The sequence below is a fragment of the Drosophila yakuba genome, chromosome 2L (assembly GCF_016746365.2).
Source record: "Drosophila yakuba strain Tai18E2 chromosome 2L, Prin_Dyak_Tai18E2_2.1, whole genome shotgun sequence".
Lineage (NCBI taxonomy): Eukaryota > Metazoa > Arthropoda > Insecta > Diptera > Drosophilidae > Drosophila > Drosophila yakuba.
Window position 1 is genome coordinate 9,087,901 of NC_052527.2, and position 19,149 is coordinate 9,107,049.

Consider the following 19,149-nt stretch of genomic DNA (forward strand, 5'->3'; position numbering starts at 1 on the left):
GTTTGGCATTTGGTATTTTTTTTTTTGACAAGCGGTTAGCGGTTACTTATATGATGACTTAAAAGTTAGCCCTGGTCACACTGGACACTTTTAGCTTGCGAAATTTGTAAACAATATTTATAAAACTGAAAACTGGTCATATAGTTTAAAGTATGGGCGTAACTGTACTGCAACCATATCCCTTGCCCGAAGGCAAATCGGGTGCGCACATAATCGATCAGCTGAGCAAGCGTCTGCTCGCACTGGGCGCCACACATGCCGGCCAATTTCTGGTGGACTGCGAAACATTCATCTCGACGCCGCAGCCGCACAATGGAGCACCTGGGCGCGCCGTTCACGTTCTGCACAACTCCGAGTATCCCGCCTCCACGTTCTCCATCATCGACAACGGCACAGGCAAACAGGTGGCCATTGTCGCCGATAACATCTTCGATCTGCTCATGCTCAAGATGACCAACACCTTCACCTCCAAAAAACAGACCAAAATCGAGTCCCGTGGCGCTCGTTTCGAGTACGGTGATTTTGTTATTAAACTTGGATCCGTCACCATGATGGAGCACTTCAAGGGGATCCTCATCGAGATCGAGTACAAATCGTGCGTGATTCTAGCCTACTGCTGGGAGATGATACGCGAGGTGCTGCAGGGATTCCTGGGCATTGCTGTGGGAAAGGACTTTCCCACATATTTCGCTCCGCAGACAATAATGACGGCAATGGGCCAACAGCAGCTGCACGCCAAACATAACGACATCTTCGAGCCAATGGACACCGTGAAGCAATATCTGGAGCAGTTCACCAACTATAGGAAGCATGTCGCTCTTATGGGGGGCATGAGCAGTGGACCGGGTGGTCAACAGGTTGGTCCGAGCGTGCTCATGTCTAATTCGGTGGCGGGCTTACATCGACCCTGATCCGAAGACGTCAAGTTGGAGCCACCGGATGGACCTGAAGCCGATCGAGTTGATTAAGATAATATAATTAAAAAGAATTAATAATTCAATAATAATTACTTTAACGCGAGCATAACTTTTTTACTCTAAATATTTGAAGCCAACAAGTAATAAATAGTATTTGGCTCGATTTATTGGCTTGTCTAATTTTTAGCTTTTACGGAACAGAATCGGAAATATGTAGTTATATGTATAAGCTATAAAAAATATATGAGCTATAAAAATAAACAAACTAGTTCTATTTCATGGCTTGTACATATTTTTCAAATCTTATATATTTTTTAATTTGTTTTGAAAACATCTGATTTACAGCTGATTGGAACAGGGCATTCATATGTAATTAAAGCTGTGTGGTATCCCTGGTTTCACGACGTTTAACCGTCAACCAAATCTGGCCACACAGTAGGCCGAGTACTTTCGGGCAAATTGACGACAATTTAAACAATAATGTCGGCCCACAGCGGTGGAACGGATTGGAATTCCGTTGTTAAAGCCCTGCTACTGAATCGTACAGGAGCCTTAAACAAGAACGAAGTGGTTAACCTGCTCAAAGCGATCACGCGATGGTAAGTACGGCTCATCTAGAACTTTTCGCCTGGCGAATGGCGCAGTGGAAAATATTTTTTGGGTACCACTGGCAAGTGCAAAAAGTGACTTGCAAAATTAAATATGGCCGCCCCGGTGACGAAACAGGAAAAAGCTTTGAAAATTCTAAATTTTCATAAACTAACAACACTCTACTTCGTCATTTGTTTAGCGAACATGACTTTTTCGAGGAGGAAAGCAATTTCACGCAGTTTTACACGGCCTTTGCGGCCCTGGCGGCGGACAAACTTATGCAAATTAAGACAAGTAAGTGCACCCTAATGATTTTTCGCCAAAAGAAAACAAAACAAAGAAATGTTTGGCCAAGAATCGAGTGATTCACTTGTGCCATTCGCGTTCCTTACATATGTGTGTACATATATCATCTTTGGCTTTTACAGTTTGCCAGACGCAGATTTGTCAGCTGCAAGATGCCACCGCCGTGCTCATCCGGTTCATTATCTACAGACTGCCCAGGGTGTCCGTCTACGAAACCAAGTGGCTCCTGGGCGCCCTCAAGATGCTCTGCGAGGGTCGGGAGAACCCAACAGCCGCGACGTCGACCATGTTCGATTACAATGCGGTGGCCAATGTGCTCAAAAGCTGCAAGCATCCCGAGTCCACCACCAAGAGTATCCTGCCCAGCAGCAGTTCGTCTGGAAGCGGAGCCAGCAACGACAAGGAGTCGCCCAAGTCGGAGATTAAGCGATCCCGGTCTGACCTGTCTTCGGTTATTCTGCAGCAACTGATTGCTCCCCTAGAGCCCGGCAAAATGACTTGGGTTCCACTCAGCGAGGAGGTCACCGACTGCACTGTGAGCAAATATTTTCTACTCCTCGTTTAAAAGCTTCTTTACGATAGTTCAGATCAGTTGTTTATAGAGTAGTTATTTATAGAGTAAGGTAAGAGGAAGGAAATCCAACCTTTAACGCGTAAACATAACATTTTTTAAACAATAGTGTAAACTAAAAAGCAACATTCTACCTAATGTAAATATTTATTAGACCCGATATACTTGTGTCGACTTCTAGCGCGACTATAAACAATCTTAAAGCTATGAGCCAATATTTATTGTCAAGTTATTCCACTGTAAAATTATTTTCTTATAATTGAGGAACACAATATTAAAAGCTTACTTCTTTCAGGAACAAATCCTGGCGGCTAATGTGGAGTACTTCCAGGAGCAAAATGGAGTGGATACCCTACTGGATGTGTGCGTTGGCCTGCCCATACTGAATCGTTACCGATCCAAATATATGGAGTCTATCAACGGCGGCAAACCGCTTTATTTGCCTCTAACCCAAGTGGAGGCCACCGCAGTTAAATCCAGCATGAATCACATGCTTACTGATCTCACCATTTTGAGTCAGGCCCAAGCCCTGATTGAGATGCAGCCACTGACTCCCAGTAGGATTGCGCGACTCTCAATGTGTGGCATTGCTGCGCTGTACAACGCTGTGTTGACGTCAATAGCCACCAGCGTTCTCGGTATGAGCCAGGCCAGCAGCTCCCAGAAACAGACTGCATCCACTAGTCAAGGAAGCGGAGGAGGAGGTTCTAGTGGTGGGCAATCCAACAAAGACCATGATGACTTTGAGGATCAGGCCTGTAGCATAGTGAACAAGGCCTTAGAGATCTACTCCCATATTGGTGACATGTTCAAGGCTTCGGCCAGGATTCATGTGTATCAGAACCATCTATGCTATGGCAGCTGGCTGCTTATTAGCGGTATACAAGGAGCAATGGGCGCCTCTGGAAGTGGTGGATCTAGCTCGGAGGCAGCATCCAAATCGGCAGCAAAAACGACCAAGTCTGGAAGTGAGGCTGGAACCGCACCTACTACACCTATTGCCAGAGTCAACCTTTTTAAGGTTCAGCAAGGATTTGGAGAACTAAATGCAGCTATTGCCAACCACAGCATTAAACTGCTATCAGAGCTAATTGATGATCTGAAAATTGAATCCGCATGCGGACAGAGTCTCGAATCCACAGAGCTGCCGGAGCCCGCACAGTTTGATATTTTGCAAAACTACAGTTCGCTGGAGAGGATTGTGCGCGTCCTAAATACGGCCACTCTGCACCAACTTTTCACTTTCCTGGCCACTGTGGCTTATCGCAAGGCCTGCACCTTAAGGCGCGCCTCCGCCAAGGACCGCACGGAATGTGAACCCATAAGCTACTCAGATTCTACGACTTATTTTAACGATTCGCTCTCCTGTTCCGACAACTCCGAGGAGGACGACAGTGAGAGTTACCTGGGGCACTGGTTTAAGGAAACGCTTTCTCCAGAAACCCATGATGATAATGCAAACACATCCACACAAGAGCGCGGAGAACAGAAGAGCGCTCTGGTACCCAAGCTAGATGAGCCACATGAGTATCTAGACTTGGCCGCAGACATATTCTGTTTTCTGGATCAATTTTTGGCCAATCGACATGCCTACATGCAGCGCTATGTAAAGGCCGGAGTCAGTGATCAGCAAATGCTTTTAATGGCAAATATAATCAAAGATTTCGACCGTGACGTGATGCGAAATGAGAGCGAACAGGGATCGGGAAATACCCCAGCTGCTAGTGCAACAGCAGGAACCTCTGCCGGAGCATCTACCAAGTGGCAGACCTCGATGATTCGGTTCTCGGGAGCTGCAGGCCGCTATATTCACAATTTGATTTCCACGTCATTGCTCTCCGAACAATTGCAGTCAAATCTGCTGCAGCACTTGTCCATATCGCCGTGGTCGACTGATACAAACACCTGGCCTCTGCAAGTGTATCCAAGTACTCTGTCCGTACTTGTGCAAATCCTTTTGCTGAAGCCGACACAAGAGAAGGAAGCCGCCTGCTTGTCTGTGTGGCATCGCCTTATCAACACTTTGGTGGAAGGAGTTTGCTCTTGGAATGCCGCCAGTGATTCTGACTATGAAGACCTAAACATCGAGCACGCCCAATTGCTGCTTTTCCTATTCCACTCGCTAAATCTGATGCAAAAGAAGTCCATTCTGCTCCTAACGGCAGGCGGTGTTATCCGTTGTGCTGAAGTGTGTCGTGGAATCAGCGGAGATAGACCCGTAAAAAACAGCCAAATGATGCTGCTGTCCCGTTTGCTGCTCTTTTTGGAGTATCTTATGAAGCACTTGTACAATGCGCCTCCGGAATTGCTAGACCAGGTGCGCTGGAATCTTTTTAGTGTAAGCAGCATGCCAGAGACCCAAAAGATTACGGATCTGCTCAACAGTCGAACCAAACTGAATTCCTATTGCCGCCAAGATATTGAGGAAAAATTCCGAAAGTCGGCCGGTGAATATGGCTCATGTAAGTGAGAATTTAACTTGGAATTCCAGCGCTTCTCTACTACCTTGAATATCTTATTTTTCAGCAATTCGCCCGACGTTTTACTCTTTGGTAATGGGTGATCCCGAGAAAAGCTACTGGGCTCAGGAATTCAAGCTGGATGGTTTAGCCTGGAACTTTATTCTCTGCACACCGGATAAGCTTAAATATCCGCTACTGGTGGATGCTTTGACCGACATACTTTCCATCACCGACATGTCTATCTATTCCAAGGAAAAGGATAAGGAAGCGAGCATGCACAATCTTTGCGCTATGCAGTATTGCTTTACGATTGCATGGAAACTCGTTTTGGGTTTGCCACCCTCTACATCTCACGTGGAGTCGCTGAAGGTAGAGCGCTCACCCAATCTGCACTCGCTGATCTGGAGTATACGGCTACCCCTGGCCAGTTCTCACTACCTAGTGGTTAGCAGCCTAATCAAGCAGGGAATGTATACCCAGTACGCTGAGACGTTGTGGAGTCAAGTGGGCGATATAGCTGCCGATATCAAATATAGTCTCAAGCAAACAATTCTTGGTGTGGAAGCATTCAATAGTCAAATGAATGGAAATGGTAAGTACTAAAAATCGTATAATTTGATTTATAAAAACCATAATCCGTAAAAAATATGCAATCTGCAGGAACTCCACGCCTTTCCGATCTCATCCTCTTTGATTCCTTGGTGGCTCACATGCACGCGGTAGCCTGGGCAAACAAGGAGGGCTACAAGTGGCCGCGAAAAGAGAGCGAAGATGCCACTGGCGAGCAGTCCTCTGCGGTTTCATCTTTAACTTCATCGTCAAACGATCCGGAACTGTATTCTTCGAATGAATCGATTGATGATCAAAAATTAAAACAGGAAGAGGAGGGTAAGCTGCCGAGCGATCTGCAGAAGCATAACCAACTCGTAAACGAGCTTATAGTGAAGTTAATGGATTCTTACCGATTGCTTTCGGTGATCGTGCGTGGCCAGATGCTGAAGCAGTTGTCAAGCTCTACACCGGAGAAGGTATTGAATCTGATTGTGCCCGTTGTAAGCGATAAGCCAGCCATTATGTTGGAGCTACATGCAGCTTTTCTTAAACTCTTGCCCAACGAGGACAAACAACTTATAGCAAACGAGTGGCCAAAGTGCCTAATGGTCAATGATTCCGCATTCGATGGAAAGCAACATCCGGTGGAACCATATACCTTGAACGTCGTAGATTCTCACATTATAGAGCTGACACGAGGATCCAATTACTCTACCTTGCACACCCTGAAGCACTGTTTAAAGTCTATCCTGCATATGTTCGAATTGCTGCTACCACATTGCACCGGGAACACAGAAGTAGAGGCTCAGCTAAAGCATTTGCTTATCGCCTCAATGCTGGACATGCGAACTGATTACTTGCAAGGACAAAGCGAGCAGTGTCTGCGGGAGATCCTCAGTGGCCTGACCCTGGAGGCTCAAAAGCTGCTGCTATATGAACACATGATTGGATATTGCTATCGCATGCTCAAGGATTTTGCTGCCGATCTTCGTCAGCCCCAGGCTGCGGGGCCTAGTGGCGCAGCTACTCTTGATCAGGATCGTGCTATGTTTAATGAGTCTATGCTGTTCGCCGTGCTTAAGACTATGATCAAAATGCTGGAAAAGCCCGTGGCAGTTCAAGCCATGCGCCAGTTTTTCAAAGATCAGCGCACTGGCAGTCTTACCACACTTTTGCTCTCGTTCACCGGCACTAGTCTGCCTGTCAGCTATGCGCGTAAGATGCTGCAGTTCGTTAACCGGCTATTCCAGCAATCCCTACAAGCGGAGTCTCAGTTCCAGCACGAAGATCTGGTTGAGTGCTTCTCGGAACTGGCCACAGTTGACGTGGCTCGTTTAAAGCAATGGTTGGCCCACATTATCTACGGCCCGAATGTGAGTACCGATGTAAGCACCTCCGAGGCATTAGACACCACCTGCCGGATGCTCACCAGCATTTTGCAGCCGTCGAGCAGCTCCAGCAGCAATGCTCAGACTCCAACAAATATGGCCACCGTTTCGGCTATGCCGAGTATCTCAGACCAGTTGGATCCCATGGAAATTGAGTACGATTGCGGAACTGCAGCGGGAGGCGGAGACAGTGTCCCAGGAGCGGGTGGAGCTGCAGCCAATACTTCTCAGATTCTGAGTTTGTGGCAGGCGGCTCAACCGAATCCGTCGGAAGAATCTTCACAGGCCTGCGATCACACTGGTAGCGAACGAAATGGTGCGCTGCTTTTAAGCTTCGTAAAATCATTGGTGAAGGATCAAAACAAGGCATCGCAGATAGCTCCACCACTGTTCCAAGCTTTGCTTCAGCTCGGACAAACATTAATTTCACCACCACAAGAAGGCTGCGATTTTGCGGATGTACTCCAAATAATGATTACTCTAGCTGACGCCAGTCCAGCACGCGGGCATGTCGCCTTGTTTAATACCACCCTTCTTTGGCTGGAACTGGCAAAATTGCAATTACCGGACAAACATCTGAAACATGCGGAGAACGTAAGTGCCCAGCTGCGCTATCTAAGCGAGCTTCTGCAGAGCATCGGCTTCCGAGGCAGTAGGCAACATATCCCGCCGTGGGATGATGAGCTACAGACCGATATTGATGAGCTCTACGACGAGCTAGCCGAGGAGGGCGAACAGGACTCGTTGCTGGACGATTCTGACGAGGACACGCTGAACAACAAGCTGTGTACCTTTTCGCAAACACAAAAGGAGTTCATGAACCAACATTGGTATCACTGTCATACCTGCAACATGATTAATACAGTTGGCGTCTGTTCCGTGTGCGCAAGGGTTTGCCATAAGGGACATGATGTGAGTTACGCCAAATATGGAAATTTCTTCTGTGACTGCGGAGCCAAGGAGGACGGATCCTGTCAGGCGTTAAGTAGGCGTTTGGGTAGCAGTGAGGTCAGAGATTCAGCTGGAATTGGCAGCTACCTACCTTCCCACATGAGCTTACTCGCTGGAAAGAAGAGGAGCAGCCCACCAGTTAGCCAGCCGGTACCAACGCGAAAGGATTCATTGACTAACGAACGGATCGCAGTGCTTACCAAGCTGTTGGAGCCATATAGAGAGACCCTTCAGCACCAGGATCAGTGGCTGCTGGTCGTACGATGCATCCTAGAGTATTTTGACGTGTTGCTTCCCTCTATAAACGAAAACTGTACACTGTACTCCATTGTCGGCTGCCACAAGAGAGCAACAGCGGCCTTGGAGAGACTCCATCAGCTTGAACAGAGCTTTCAGGTGACTGATCAACTAATGTTTGCAACCTTGGGCTCACAGGAAGGTGCCTTTGAGAATGTTCGCATGAACTATTCCGGCGATCAGGGTCAGACTATAAAGCACCTAATATCATCCGGAGTTGTACGCCGTGTTGCATTCTGCTGCTTGTCCTCGCCACATGGACGTCGTCAACAGTTGGCTGTATCCCATGAGAAGGGAAAGGTGACCATCCTCCAGCTCTCGGCTCTGTTAAAGCAGGCAGATGCCTCAAAAAGAAAGTTAACTTTAACGCAATTGAGTTCTGCACCTATTGCCTGCACGGTTCTCTCCCTTGCTGCCAATCCGTGCAATGAGGATTGTCTTGCAGTTTGCGGCTTAAAAGAGTGTCACGTGCTCACCTTCTCAAGCAGCGGCAGTACTAACGAACACATTGTAGTGAGTCCCCAACTAGAAAACGGAAACTACATTAAGAAAGCTGTGTGGTTGCCTGGCTCGCAGACTCTTCTGGCCATTGTCACTTCTGATTATGTAAAGATCTATGATTTGGCAGTGGATACATATAGTCCAAAGTACTATTACCTAGTGGCCGTTGGCAAAATCAGAGACTGCACGTTTATGTACCAGGATGGCAACTACTATATGCTGAGCTTTGCAAGCAGCGGATACATCTATACCCAACAGTTGGATCAACAGAGTCTGGCGGTACACGGCGATTTCTATGTCACCAACACCTTGGAGCTGAGCCACCAACACATCAAGGATATAAGCGGACAAGTCGGAGGTGGTGGAGTATCCATCTACTATTCTCATACCCTGCAACTGCTGTTCTACAGTTACTCTTCTGGACGAAGCTTCTTTTCACCACTCACCAATGTGAATGAGGGCGTGAAGGGAATATACCATCTAGACACCAATTCGGCTAGTAAGTCAGCTTCGAAGGGGCCGCTGCAGCCTCTCGTACAATGGACAGAGGTTACAGGGCACCCAGGATTGGTTTACGCCAGCATGCAAACATCGAATAACCCGATTATATTGATGATAACCCCTGAACGGATTTACCTGCAAGAGATAAAGGCACAATCGGCCAAATCGCGTATCATGGATGTGGTAGGCATTCGTCATGCGGTGGCCGGCGTCGAAAAAACTACGCTTTTGCTGCTCTGCGAGGATGGAAGCTTGAGGATCTTCTCCGCTCAACCGGAGTACACTAGCTTCTGGCTATCGCCGCAGGTACAGCCATTTGGAAATCAGTTGTACTCGTCAACCTTAATGGCTAAGGGAGGACCTAGTTCGACTTCAAAGTCCAAATCTAATACAGCATCTGGAAAGTTGAGCAGCAGGAAGGCAAGCCAACAGCAGAAGCAACTCACTGCTGGAGGTCAGCCCGTTTTCCCAATTGACTTTTTCGAGCACTGCAACATGCTCGCCGATGTGGAATTCGGAGGCAATGATCTGCTTCAGATCTACAACAAACAAAAACTAAAGACGCGTCTCTTCTCAACGGGAATGTTTGTGGCCAGCACCCGAACGAATGGCTTTACGCTGGAGGTGATCAATAATGATCCCAATGTGGTAATCGTGGGAGTAAGAGTGTTAATTGGAACTCAGGATGTACAGCGTGCGCCCCAATCTGTGACTATTCTGGGACGCACTATTCCCACACCGGTTAGGAGAGCACGCTGGTTCGATATCCCGCTGACTCGGGAAGAAATGCTTCAGTCAGACAAACTATTGAAAGTCGTGTTTGCTAAAGCACCGGATCCGGAGCATGTGACATTACTGGATTGCATTGAAGTCTATGGAAAGTCTAAAGAGCTGGTGGGCTGGCCCGACGACAGCGAGGATATTACTGTTCCAGGATCCAGTGCGCCAGCAGTATCTTCCTCGCAGGCAAGTAGCGCTAGCTTTGGAGAAGGATTCAACTGCATTACTCAACTGGATCGAATGGTTAATCACCTTCTGGAAGTGATGGATTGTGCTCTGCACTTGTTGGGATCTGCAGTGCCTGCACCTATGCGTCAAAAGGCAGTTAAGACAGCGAGTGCCCTATTGCTTCTGCCCACGCCCAATCCTGTTCAGACCCAGGCTCGCTACGTTTTGGCCACTCTATACGGAACAAGAGCATCGTACCACAACTACAAGGATGGAGTGCTTCTACAGTTTGTACATGGAGAACTGCAGTCCATGCAGCCCAAGCTTGAAAAACTTGAATCTCTAAGGGAGATCGATCCTGAGGCTTTCTACCGCCTAATTCTCCTCGTCCGTGGCATTGCGAACGCGCGTCCACAATCGCTAGCGAAGATCTGCGCTGAGAACAACTACGATATTGTTCCAACCCTCATGGGATTTGTCTTGGAGTTACATAAGGTTACGCCGGCACTAGACGAGCCCGTGAATATTGTGAAGCGAGGCTTGTGCCAGGCGGAGACCATTGTCCACTGTCTGGTAGAGATTATGTTCGGATTTGCCTTGGCCGATCCTGGACAGGTTGGTCGCATGACCAAGTACTTCATCGATTTGCTCAAGCATGATGCCAGTGTGATTAGCCACAGCGCCAAGGAGGCCCTAATCCTTTTGCTCAGTCCAAGATTGAAGCGCAGAAAGGTGGCTATAGTTACGCCCCCCACGTGCTCGACTCCGACTCCCTCTACGTCCGCCATGCAAGCACTGCAAGCAGTGGCTGCATCAGCTGCAAGTGATATCATTGAGGAGGCAGCTGCCGTTGCTGTTGATGCTGCAGTCGGAGGAGGCGGCTTACCCGAAGGTGGTGCAGACGCAGAAGGTGGTGCAGTTGGTGTAGCAGGTGTCAGTCAGCAGCAGATGCTCAATCTGGAGGCATTCATGGGTGGCGGCTTCCCTCGCTTACTCGGCCTGCCCGAAGATGCCGACGATGAGGCCATCATGGATATTGCCATCGCTTTGAGTCTCCAACAGCACGGCGGGGATGCAAACGCCCTGCAATCTCTTCAGCAAGGATTGGCCAATCTTCAGGGCATGCGTCAAGCTACTGCCATGGCAGCAGCGGTGAACGCAGCTGCTAATGTCTCCCTGGGTGGATCTGACGATGACGAAGGTTCTAACGTAGCAACCGATGGATCGACATTGCGTACTTCGCCTGCAGAACCTGCTGGCAGCGGTGGATCAGAGAGTGGTGGCAGCGGAGTAGAGAGTATTGGTGGAACATCCGCCAGAAGCAGCAACTTCGGCGACCATGCGAACGCTTCGCCGCCTCGTCAGGGTTCCGCCAAGGACGATCAAGAGCAGCCAGGACCCAGTGGCGTTGCTGGCTCCGGTGGTGTTGCTGTTTTGAGTGCCATGAGCAGCAGTGAGGATAATGAAATAAACGAGGACGATAAGCTCAGCAAGCTACATGACCTCAGGTAAGTTCTGAACTCAATAGATTTGACTTTGTATAACAATTGTGTTCCTGTATAGGATTGCTGTGCTGGAGAGCATTATCCAACATCTAGGAACATTCGACTTGTGCAATGGCTTGCAGGCAATCCCACTGATTCAGGTTATACTCATGTTGACCACCGATCTGAATGGCAACAATGAACGGGATCAGCAAGTGCTCCAGGATCTGCTAACAGCCCTAGTGGACTATGTGGAAATTGGAAAGCGGGGAGCTGCCTCTAGGGTAAATATAATCTTATAATTTATAAACAATTTTACCTAAACATGTAAATTGCAGATGGAAACAAAGTGTCCTGGCAATGAGGTGCGTCTGGCATTGCTTTCCCTGTTCGGAGTTATGATGGGTAAAACCAAGTCAAAGCAGACTGGAACAACATCGCCGCCGCATCAGTTTAAGGACAATAGTTCCTTTGTGGCCAGTACCACAGCAAACGTTCTCAGTAAGAGTGGAGCATTCGTTTACGCCCTAGAAGCATTAAACACGCTTCTGGTGCACTGGAAGAATGTGCTAGGAGATCCTTATGCAGCCGGTGGCGGACTAGCTTCACAGTCGGCACAAGCCAGCGGTGGAGCTTCAGGTCCCGGAGTTCAGCTACTGAAACCCATTAAACATGGTCCCAAACCTGACATATCCATACTTATACCGCACAACTATCTGAAAAATTACCCGGATATCTTCGAATCTTACGATGGACTTCTTACTGAAATTATTGTGCGATTGCCGTATCAGATCCTTCGCTTAAGTAGCGCCCATCCGGATAACTACGACAGTGGATTCTGCGAAGCCATGACCTTTACACTTTGTGAGTACATGATGCTAAACTTGAACACCCTGCTTCGCCGGCAAGTGCGAAAGCTCCTCATGTACATTTGCGGCAGCAAGGAGAAGTTCCGCATGTATCGCGACGGTCACTCCCTCGACGCTCATTTCAGGGTGGTCAAACGAGTGTGCAACATTGTCAGCAGCAAGGTTAGTTGGAATATTGTTATTACTTTTTACGACATTAATGGTCGTTTATTTTTCAGACTGGTGCTCCCTACAACGCCAATCCCCCAATGCTTTCTTACGATGCACTGGTGGAGCTGACGGAACACCTACGCACTTGCCAGGAGATCAGCCAAATGCGCACCGGCAACTGGCAGAAGTTCTGCGTCGTTCATGAAGATGCCTTGGCCATGCTGATGGAAATCGCCTGTTACCAGTTGGACGATGGTGTGTCGCCGATTATTATACAATTGCTGCAGGCGGCCGTTTGCAACTTACCCGCTCCTAGTGGATCTAAGCAGGCACAGCCGCAGCCACAGCCATCGACTTCGTCTTCCTCCGGAAAACTTCGAACCGATCGGGAGAAGAGCGAGGATACAGACGCCTACTACTCCAAATTCGATCCTGCCCAGTGTGGTACTTTTGTACACCAAATCTTCAGATACGCATGCGATGCGCTAATAATCAGGTTTGTGAGGATATTCCTGTTGGAGAACAACATTAGTCAGCTGAGATGGCAGGCCCACTCATTTATGACCGGACTCTTTGAACATGCTAATGAACGGCAGCGGGAGAAACTTCTGAACATATTTTGGAACCTGTGGCCTTTGGTGCCCACTTACGGCCGGAGGACAGCGCAGTTTGTGGATCTATTGGGATATCTGACACTTAGTACCAGAAGTATCACAGAGCGACTGCCTGAGTTTGTTTCCCGCGCTGTGGATGTTTTGCGGCAGCAGAACGAATTGCTTTGCAAGCATCCAAATGCCCCAATATACACCACCTTGGAGTCGATTCTTCAAGTAAATGGTTATTATCTCGAATCGGAGCCATGTTTAGTGTGCAACAATCCAGAGGTGCCGATGGCCAATATAAAGTTGCCATCAGTTAAATCAGACTCGAAGTACACGACAACCACAATGATTTACAAGCTAGTCCAATGCCATACTATTTCCAAGTTGATCGTTAGGATTGCCGACCTAAAGCGAACCAAGATGGTGAGGACCATTAATGTTTACTACAACAACCGCAGTGTCCAGGCGGTAGTGGAGCTAAAGAATCGCCCAGCTCTGTGGCACAAAGCCCGCTCAGTATCTCTGCAATCGGCTCAAACCGAATTGAAGATCGATTTTCCACTACCAATCACTGCATGCAATTTGATGATCGAGTTTGCTGATTTCTTTGAAACTGTGAGTGGCTCCAGTGAGAATCTACAATGTCCACGATGTAGTGCAGCAGTGCCGGCCTATCCGGGAGTCTGTGGAAATTGCGGTGAGAACGTGTTCCAATGCCACAAATGTCGGGCAATTAACTACGATGAGAAGGACCCCTTCCTGTGCCACTCATGTGGCTTCTGCAAATATGCCAAATTTGATTTCAGCATGTACGCCCGCGTTTGCTGCGCTGTTGATCCCATTGAATCAGCAGAGGATCGGGTCAAGACCGTTTCCCTGATTCATAGCTCTCTAGAACGAGCCGATAGAATCTATCGTCAGCTGCTGACCAACAAGCAAATGCTGGAGCTTCTTATTCAAAAGGTGGCCGAGCACCGTAGCAGTGACCGAATGGTGGAGGACAACATGGCCAGCGTGCACAGCACATCGCAAGTGAACAAGATTATACAGCTGCTCGCCCAGAAATACTGCGTGGAATCGCGCACCAGTTTTGAGGAGCTAAGCAAGATCGTTCAGAAGGTCAAGGCATGTCGAAGGTACTATCATTGAATTTAGATTATGCATTTTAGATAAACATTATTTTACTTGACCTTACTTTTTAGCGAACTTGTGGCCTACGATCGTCAACAGCAGGACCAGCCGCCGATTAATCCCGGCTCGGCAACCGGTGCCGAGAATCCCACCACAAATCGCTGCTACGGCTGTGCATTGGCATCTACCGAACAGTGTCTGACGCTTCTCCGAGCCATGGCTTACAATTACGATTGTCGCGTGGGCTTGTACAGTCAGGGACTCGTCAGTGAGCTGGCTGAGCACAACCTGCGACGTGGCACTCCCCAAATTCAGGAAGAAGTCCGCAACCTGCTGGTTGTGCTGACTAAGGATAATGCCGAGGCATGCATGCATCTGTTGCAGCTGGTGACTACAAGAGTAAAGAATGCACTGATGGGATCGATTCCACTGATAAGTTTAGAGGCAGCTGTGCATCAGGAAATGACACTTCTGGAAGTGCTCTTGGGCCAGGACGACGTCTGCTGGGAATACAAGCTGAAGGTCATCTTTGAGCTGTTTATTAGCAACTGCAGGTATGTTTTCTTTTTCTATAATATGCAGGCATATAATTTAAATTGATTTTATCAAATTCTTCCTACAGGTTGCCTCGTGGTCCTGTAACATCTGTACTGCACCCCTGCCTGCGTATCATGCAGAATCTCATCTGCCCGGTGCTGCCAAGCAGTAAGCCCAATCAGAAGGTGGCCACTACAGACTTGTGTAGTATGAAGATGCTTGAAGGCAACACAGTGGACTATAGGGCCTGGCTAAACTCGGACCGTAATCATGAATACGCAGCGTGGAGCAAACGGATGCCTTCAAACAGCCAGGCTAAGCAAAAGAACGCCAAGGATCAGCCCGTACCGGTATCAGGCGGATCAGGTGTACCAGAAGCGCCGCCGAAGACCAGACGAGAGGTGCGAGCCGCCTTCCTCAGCGAAAAGTACGGAAAACGCTGGCGGGAACGGGTGCTGGACAAGCAACGTGTGATTAAGCCACTAGTTTTTAATGCCAAGTGGATACAACCGTTGCTGTTTAATGCAAACTCCAGATTCGGTCGCCAGCTGGCCTGCTCCTTGCTCAGTAGTTTAAGCAGGACTAACGAACGCAGGCAACAGGCTCTAAACATGCTGACCTCGTTCCTGAAACATGTAGGCGAAGCAGGCGAGGCCAGTGCAGAGTACTTAATGTTGTACAAGAGCATGGCCACTGAGCAGCCCTGGCTGCAGTATTTGGTCCTGAAGGGAGTATTAAGTCAAATCTCACAGCTTCTGGCAATTGAAATAAGCAAGGTGCACCGCATGGAGGAGCACTCGCTTTCTTCAGATTTATCCTTGGGATATGCCCTGCGCCAGTATGTGGAATTGTTGTGGCTACTTCTAGAGTGTCCGAATATCCGCAGAACCTATAAGACTCGCATGCTGGGGCCAGTCCTGGAAAGCTATCTTGCCCTAAGGAGCTTAGTGGTGCAGCGTACGCGACTTATCGACGACGCCCAGGAGAAGCTGTTAGAGATGCTAGAGGACATGACCAGCGGAACTGAGGAGGAGACACGTGCCTTTATGGAAATCCTTATTGACACCGTGGAGAAGACCCGCATGAATGACATTAAAACACCGGTGTTTATATTCGAGCGGTTATATTCCATTATTCATCCCGAGGAGCACGACGAAAGCGAGTTCTATATGACCTTAGAGAAGGATCCCCAGCAGGAGGACTTCCTGCAAGGACGCATGCTGGGTAATCCTTATCCCTCGAGTGAAATGGGATTGGGTCCACTGATGCGGGATGTGAAGAATAAGATATGTACGGATTGTGAACTGATCGCCCTCTTGGAGGATGATAACGGCATGGAATTGCTGGTCAACAACAAGATAATTAGCTTGGATCTGCCCGTCAAGGATGTGTACAAGAAGGTTTGGTTAGCTGAAGGAGGAGACCGAGATGCCATGAGAATTGTTTACCGCATGCGCGGTCTTCTAGGAGACGCCACAGAGGAATTTGTGGAAACGCTGAACAACAAAAGCCAGGAGCAGGTGGACACCGAGCAGCTGTATCGCATGGCCAATGTGCTGGCAGATTGCAACGGCCTGCGCGTAATGTTGGACAGGATTGGCAGCCTGCAGCGCATTTCGCGCAACCGAGAACTTATCCAAGTACTGCTAAAGCTTTTCCTCATTTGTGTGAAAGTGCGCCGTTGCCAAGAGGTGCTTTGCCAGCCCGAGATTGGAGCCATTAACACGCTGCTTAAGGTGCTTCAAATGTGTCTGCAGTCGGAGAACGATTCGATTCAGTCGGCAGTTACCGAGCAGTTATTGGAGATCATGGAAACGATACTCTCGAAGGCGGCCAGCGATACGTTGGATTCGTTCCTGCAGTTCTCCCTGACATTCGGTGGACCGGAGTATGTGAGCGCCCTAATATCGTGCACAGACTGTCCGAACGTTAGAAACAATCCTTCCGTGCTGCGCCATCTCATTCGGGTCCTGGCCGCTTTGGTCTATGGCAACGAGGTGAAGATGGCCCTTCTTTGCGAGCATTTCAAGGTGAGAGGTTACATCTTTATTGTATGTATAGGGATTAATAACTTTTTCTCTTCCAGGACACTTTAAACTTTAAACGCTTTGACAACGAGCGTACACCTGAAGAGGAGTTCAAGCTGGAACTCTTCTGCGTGCTGACTAACCAAATTGAGCACAACTGCATTGGCGGCACCCTCAAGGACTACATAGTAAGTCTAGGCATCGTGGAGCGGTCGCTAGCCTATATCACCGAGCATGCACCTTGTGTCAAACCCACTCTCCTGCGAACCGACTCCGATGAGCTGAAGGAATTCATCTCGCGACCAAGCTTAAAGTATATTCTTCGCTTCCTTACCGGCCTTTCAAATCATCATGAGGCAACTCAGGTGGCCATTAGCAAGGACATTATACCCATTATTCATCGCCTGGAACAAGTATCCAGCGATGAGCATGTGGGCAGTCTGGCGGAGAACCTTCTGGAAGCACTCTCCACGGATGCGGCGACAGCAGCGAGGGTGCAGCAAGTGCGTGACTTCACCAGGGCCGAGAAGAAGCGGCTGGCTATGGCGACGCGAGAAAAACAGTTGGACGCGTTGGGAATGCGCACGAACGAAAAGGGCCAGGTGACCGCAAAGGGCTCCATTCTGCAAAAGATCGAAAAACTGCGCGACGAAACGGGACTGACTTGCTTTATTTGTCGCGAGGGATACGCCTGCCAGCCGGACAAGGTGCTTGGTATCTACACCTTCACCAAGCGCTGCAATGTCGAGGAGTTTGAGCTGAAGTCGAGGAAAACCATTGGCTACACCACCGTTACACACTTCAATGTGGTCCATGTAGACTGCCACACATCAGCCATACGATTGACGCGTGGCAGGGATGAATGGGAGCGGGCTAGTTTGCAAAACGCCAACACTAGATGCAATGGACTGCTGCCTCTTTGGGGACCCGCCGTTGGAGAGGCGGCCTTCTCCGCTTGCATGACCCGCCACAGCAGTTATATGCAGGAGAGTACCCAGCGCTGCGACATCTCCTACACAAGCAGTGTGCATGACTTGAAGCTGCTGTTGGTTCGGTTTGCTTGGGAACGCAGCTTCCACGACGATGCCGGCGGAGGCGGTCCACAATCAAACATGCACTTTGTACCCTACCTGCTCTTCTACTCAGTCTATCTGCTGCTTTCGTCGCGATCAGCGGCAAGGGACAGCAAGACTCTACTAACATATTTGCAGGCCGCGCCCAGCGAGAAGTGGTTGGAATGCGGATACGAAGTGGATGGTCCGCTGTTTATGGCAACCATTTCGCTCTCACTGCACAGTCGCGAGCTATGGAATAAGCATAAGCTAGCTCATATGAAGAGGATGATTGCAGTGGCCCAGGGTCGTCACGTCTCACCCGCCGTGCTGTGCAAGGCGTTGTTAACGCCGGCAGATCGCCAGGCCAAGGCGTACAATGTGTACAAGCCCTTCCTTATGATGTGGGCACTGGTGGACTTGATCTACAACAACCTGTTCAAGACGGTAAGCACGCCCAAGGAGGAGGATTGGCCGATTTCGCTGTTCGACTATCTTCGAAAGAATGATGAGGCTTTGCTCAAGTCCACGGACAACATCCTGCAGACCCTAACGGAGGAGTTCCTGCCGTGCACTTCCTTTGCAGAGTTCTGTGATGTGGCAGGTGAGTGTTCCCTAGCAACTAACTGTATTAAAATTTTGTTATTTAATTTAATTTTTTTTAATTTCTTAGGTCTTCTGCATCTGATCGAGCAGCCGGACAGCTTCATCGAAGAAATCCTCGCCGCCCTGCCTTCAACATCAAGCTCTAGTTAAAATGCAATCGTCGTTTCTAACCAACTAAGCGATTGCTTGCATATATATAAACATACAGCATAAATTTATATTTATCACATACTAAATATCTAATCAATAAAAATTATTCGTTTGCACAATGAATTTAAGCCTTTGTATTTATGACGCTGAGAATTAAAGCCAAAGTCAGTAGTTTATATATATATTATATCTTCTTTATTGCAAAAAAACAAATACAAATAATAAAATAGGGTATAAATATATTGCAAAACGGGACGAATTGATTAATTTCTAATATACATCAGTTCTAAAAATTTGTTCTAATTTCGTTAACTCAAATATACAAAAATAGTACCACATTGTAGGGAGGAAATTCTAAACTAAATCGATATAGTGAGAATTTCTTACAACCATTTGGTTACAGAGATTAGGAAAGATTCTGTAGGATTTTGTTCGTTTGTGATGTGCAGCTAGGAAATATTCGAAATATTTCAAAATTGGAAATTATCCCAATTTAGCCAGCCATATTTGTGTCAGTGAACTTTTGTGTAAACATAACAAGTGTGTAAAAAACTGG

The 19,149-nt window shown here is 48.2% G+C and overlaps 2 protein-coding genes across 2 annotated transcripts; both read left to right on the forward strand.

Annotated features, from left to right (window-relative positions):
- Positions 1-57: 57 nt before the first annotated feature.
- On the forward strand, positions 58-1,080 carry LOC6527650 (mediator of RNA polymerase II transcription subunit 20). Its single transcript, XM_002088700.3, has one exon. It carries the CDS (start codon positions 153-155, stop codon positions 909-911), a length of 759 nt encoding a protein of 252 aa, XP_002088736.1. The 5' UTR covers positions 58-152; the 3' UTR covers positions 912-1,080.
- Positions 1,081-1,344: 264 nt separating this feature from the next.
- Positions 1,345-18,716, forward strand: LOC6527649 (protein purity of essence). Its single transcript, XM_002088699.4, has 13 exons — positions 1,345-1,516; positions 1,708-1,802; positions 1,937-2,349; positions 2,681-4,847; positions 4,912-5,439; positions 5,508-11,493; positions 11,549-11,753; positions 11,808-12,500; positions 12,557-14,226; positions 14,293-14,775; positions 14,844-16,788; positions 16,845-18,441; positions 18,511-18,716. The coding sequence occupies exons 1-13, from the start codon at positions 1,398-1,400 to the stop codon at positions 18,591-18,593; spliced, it is 15,984 nt and encodes a 5,327-aa protein (XP_002088735.2). The 5' UTR covers positions 1,345-1,397; the 3' UTR covers positions 18,594-18,716.
- The last annotated feature ends 433 nt before the right edge of the window (positions 18,717-19,149 follow it).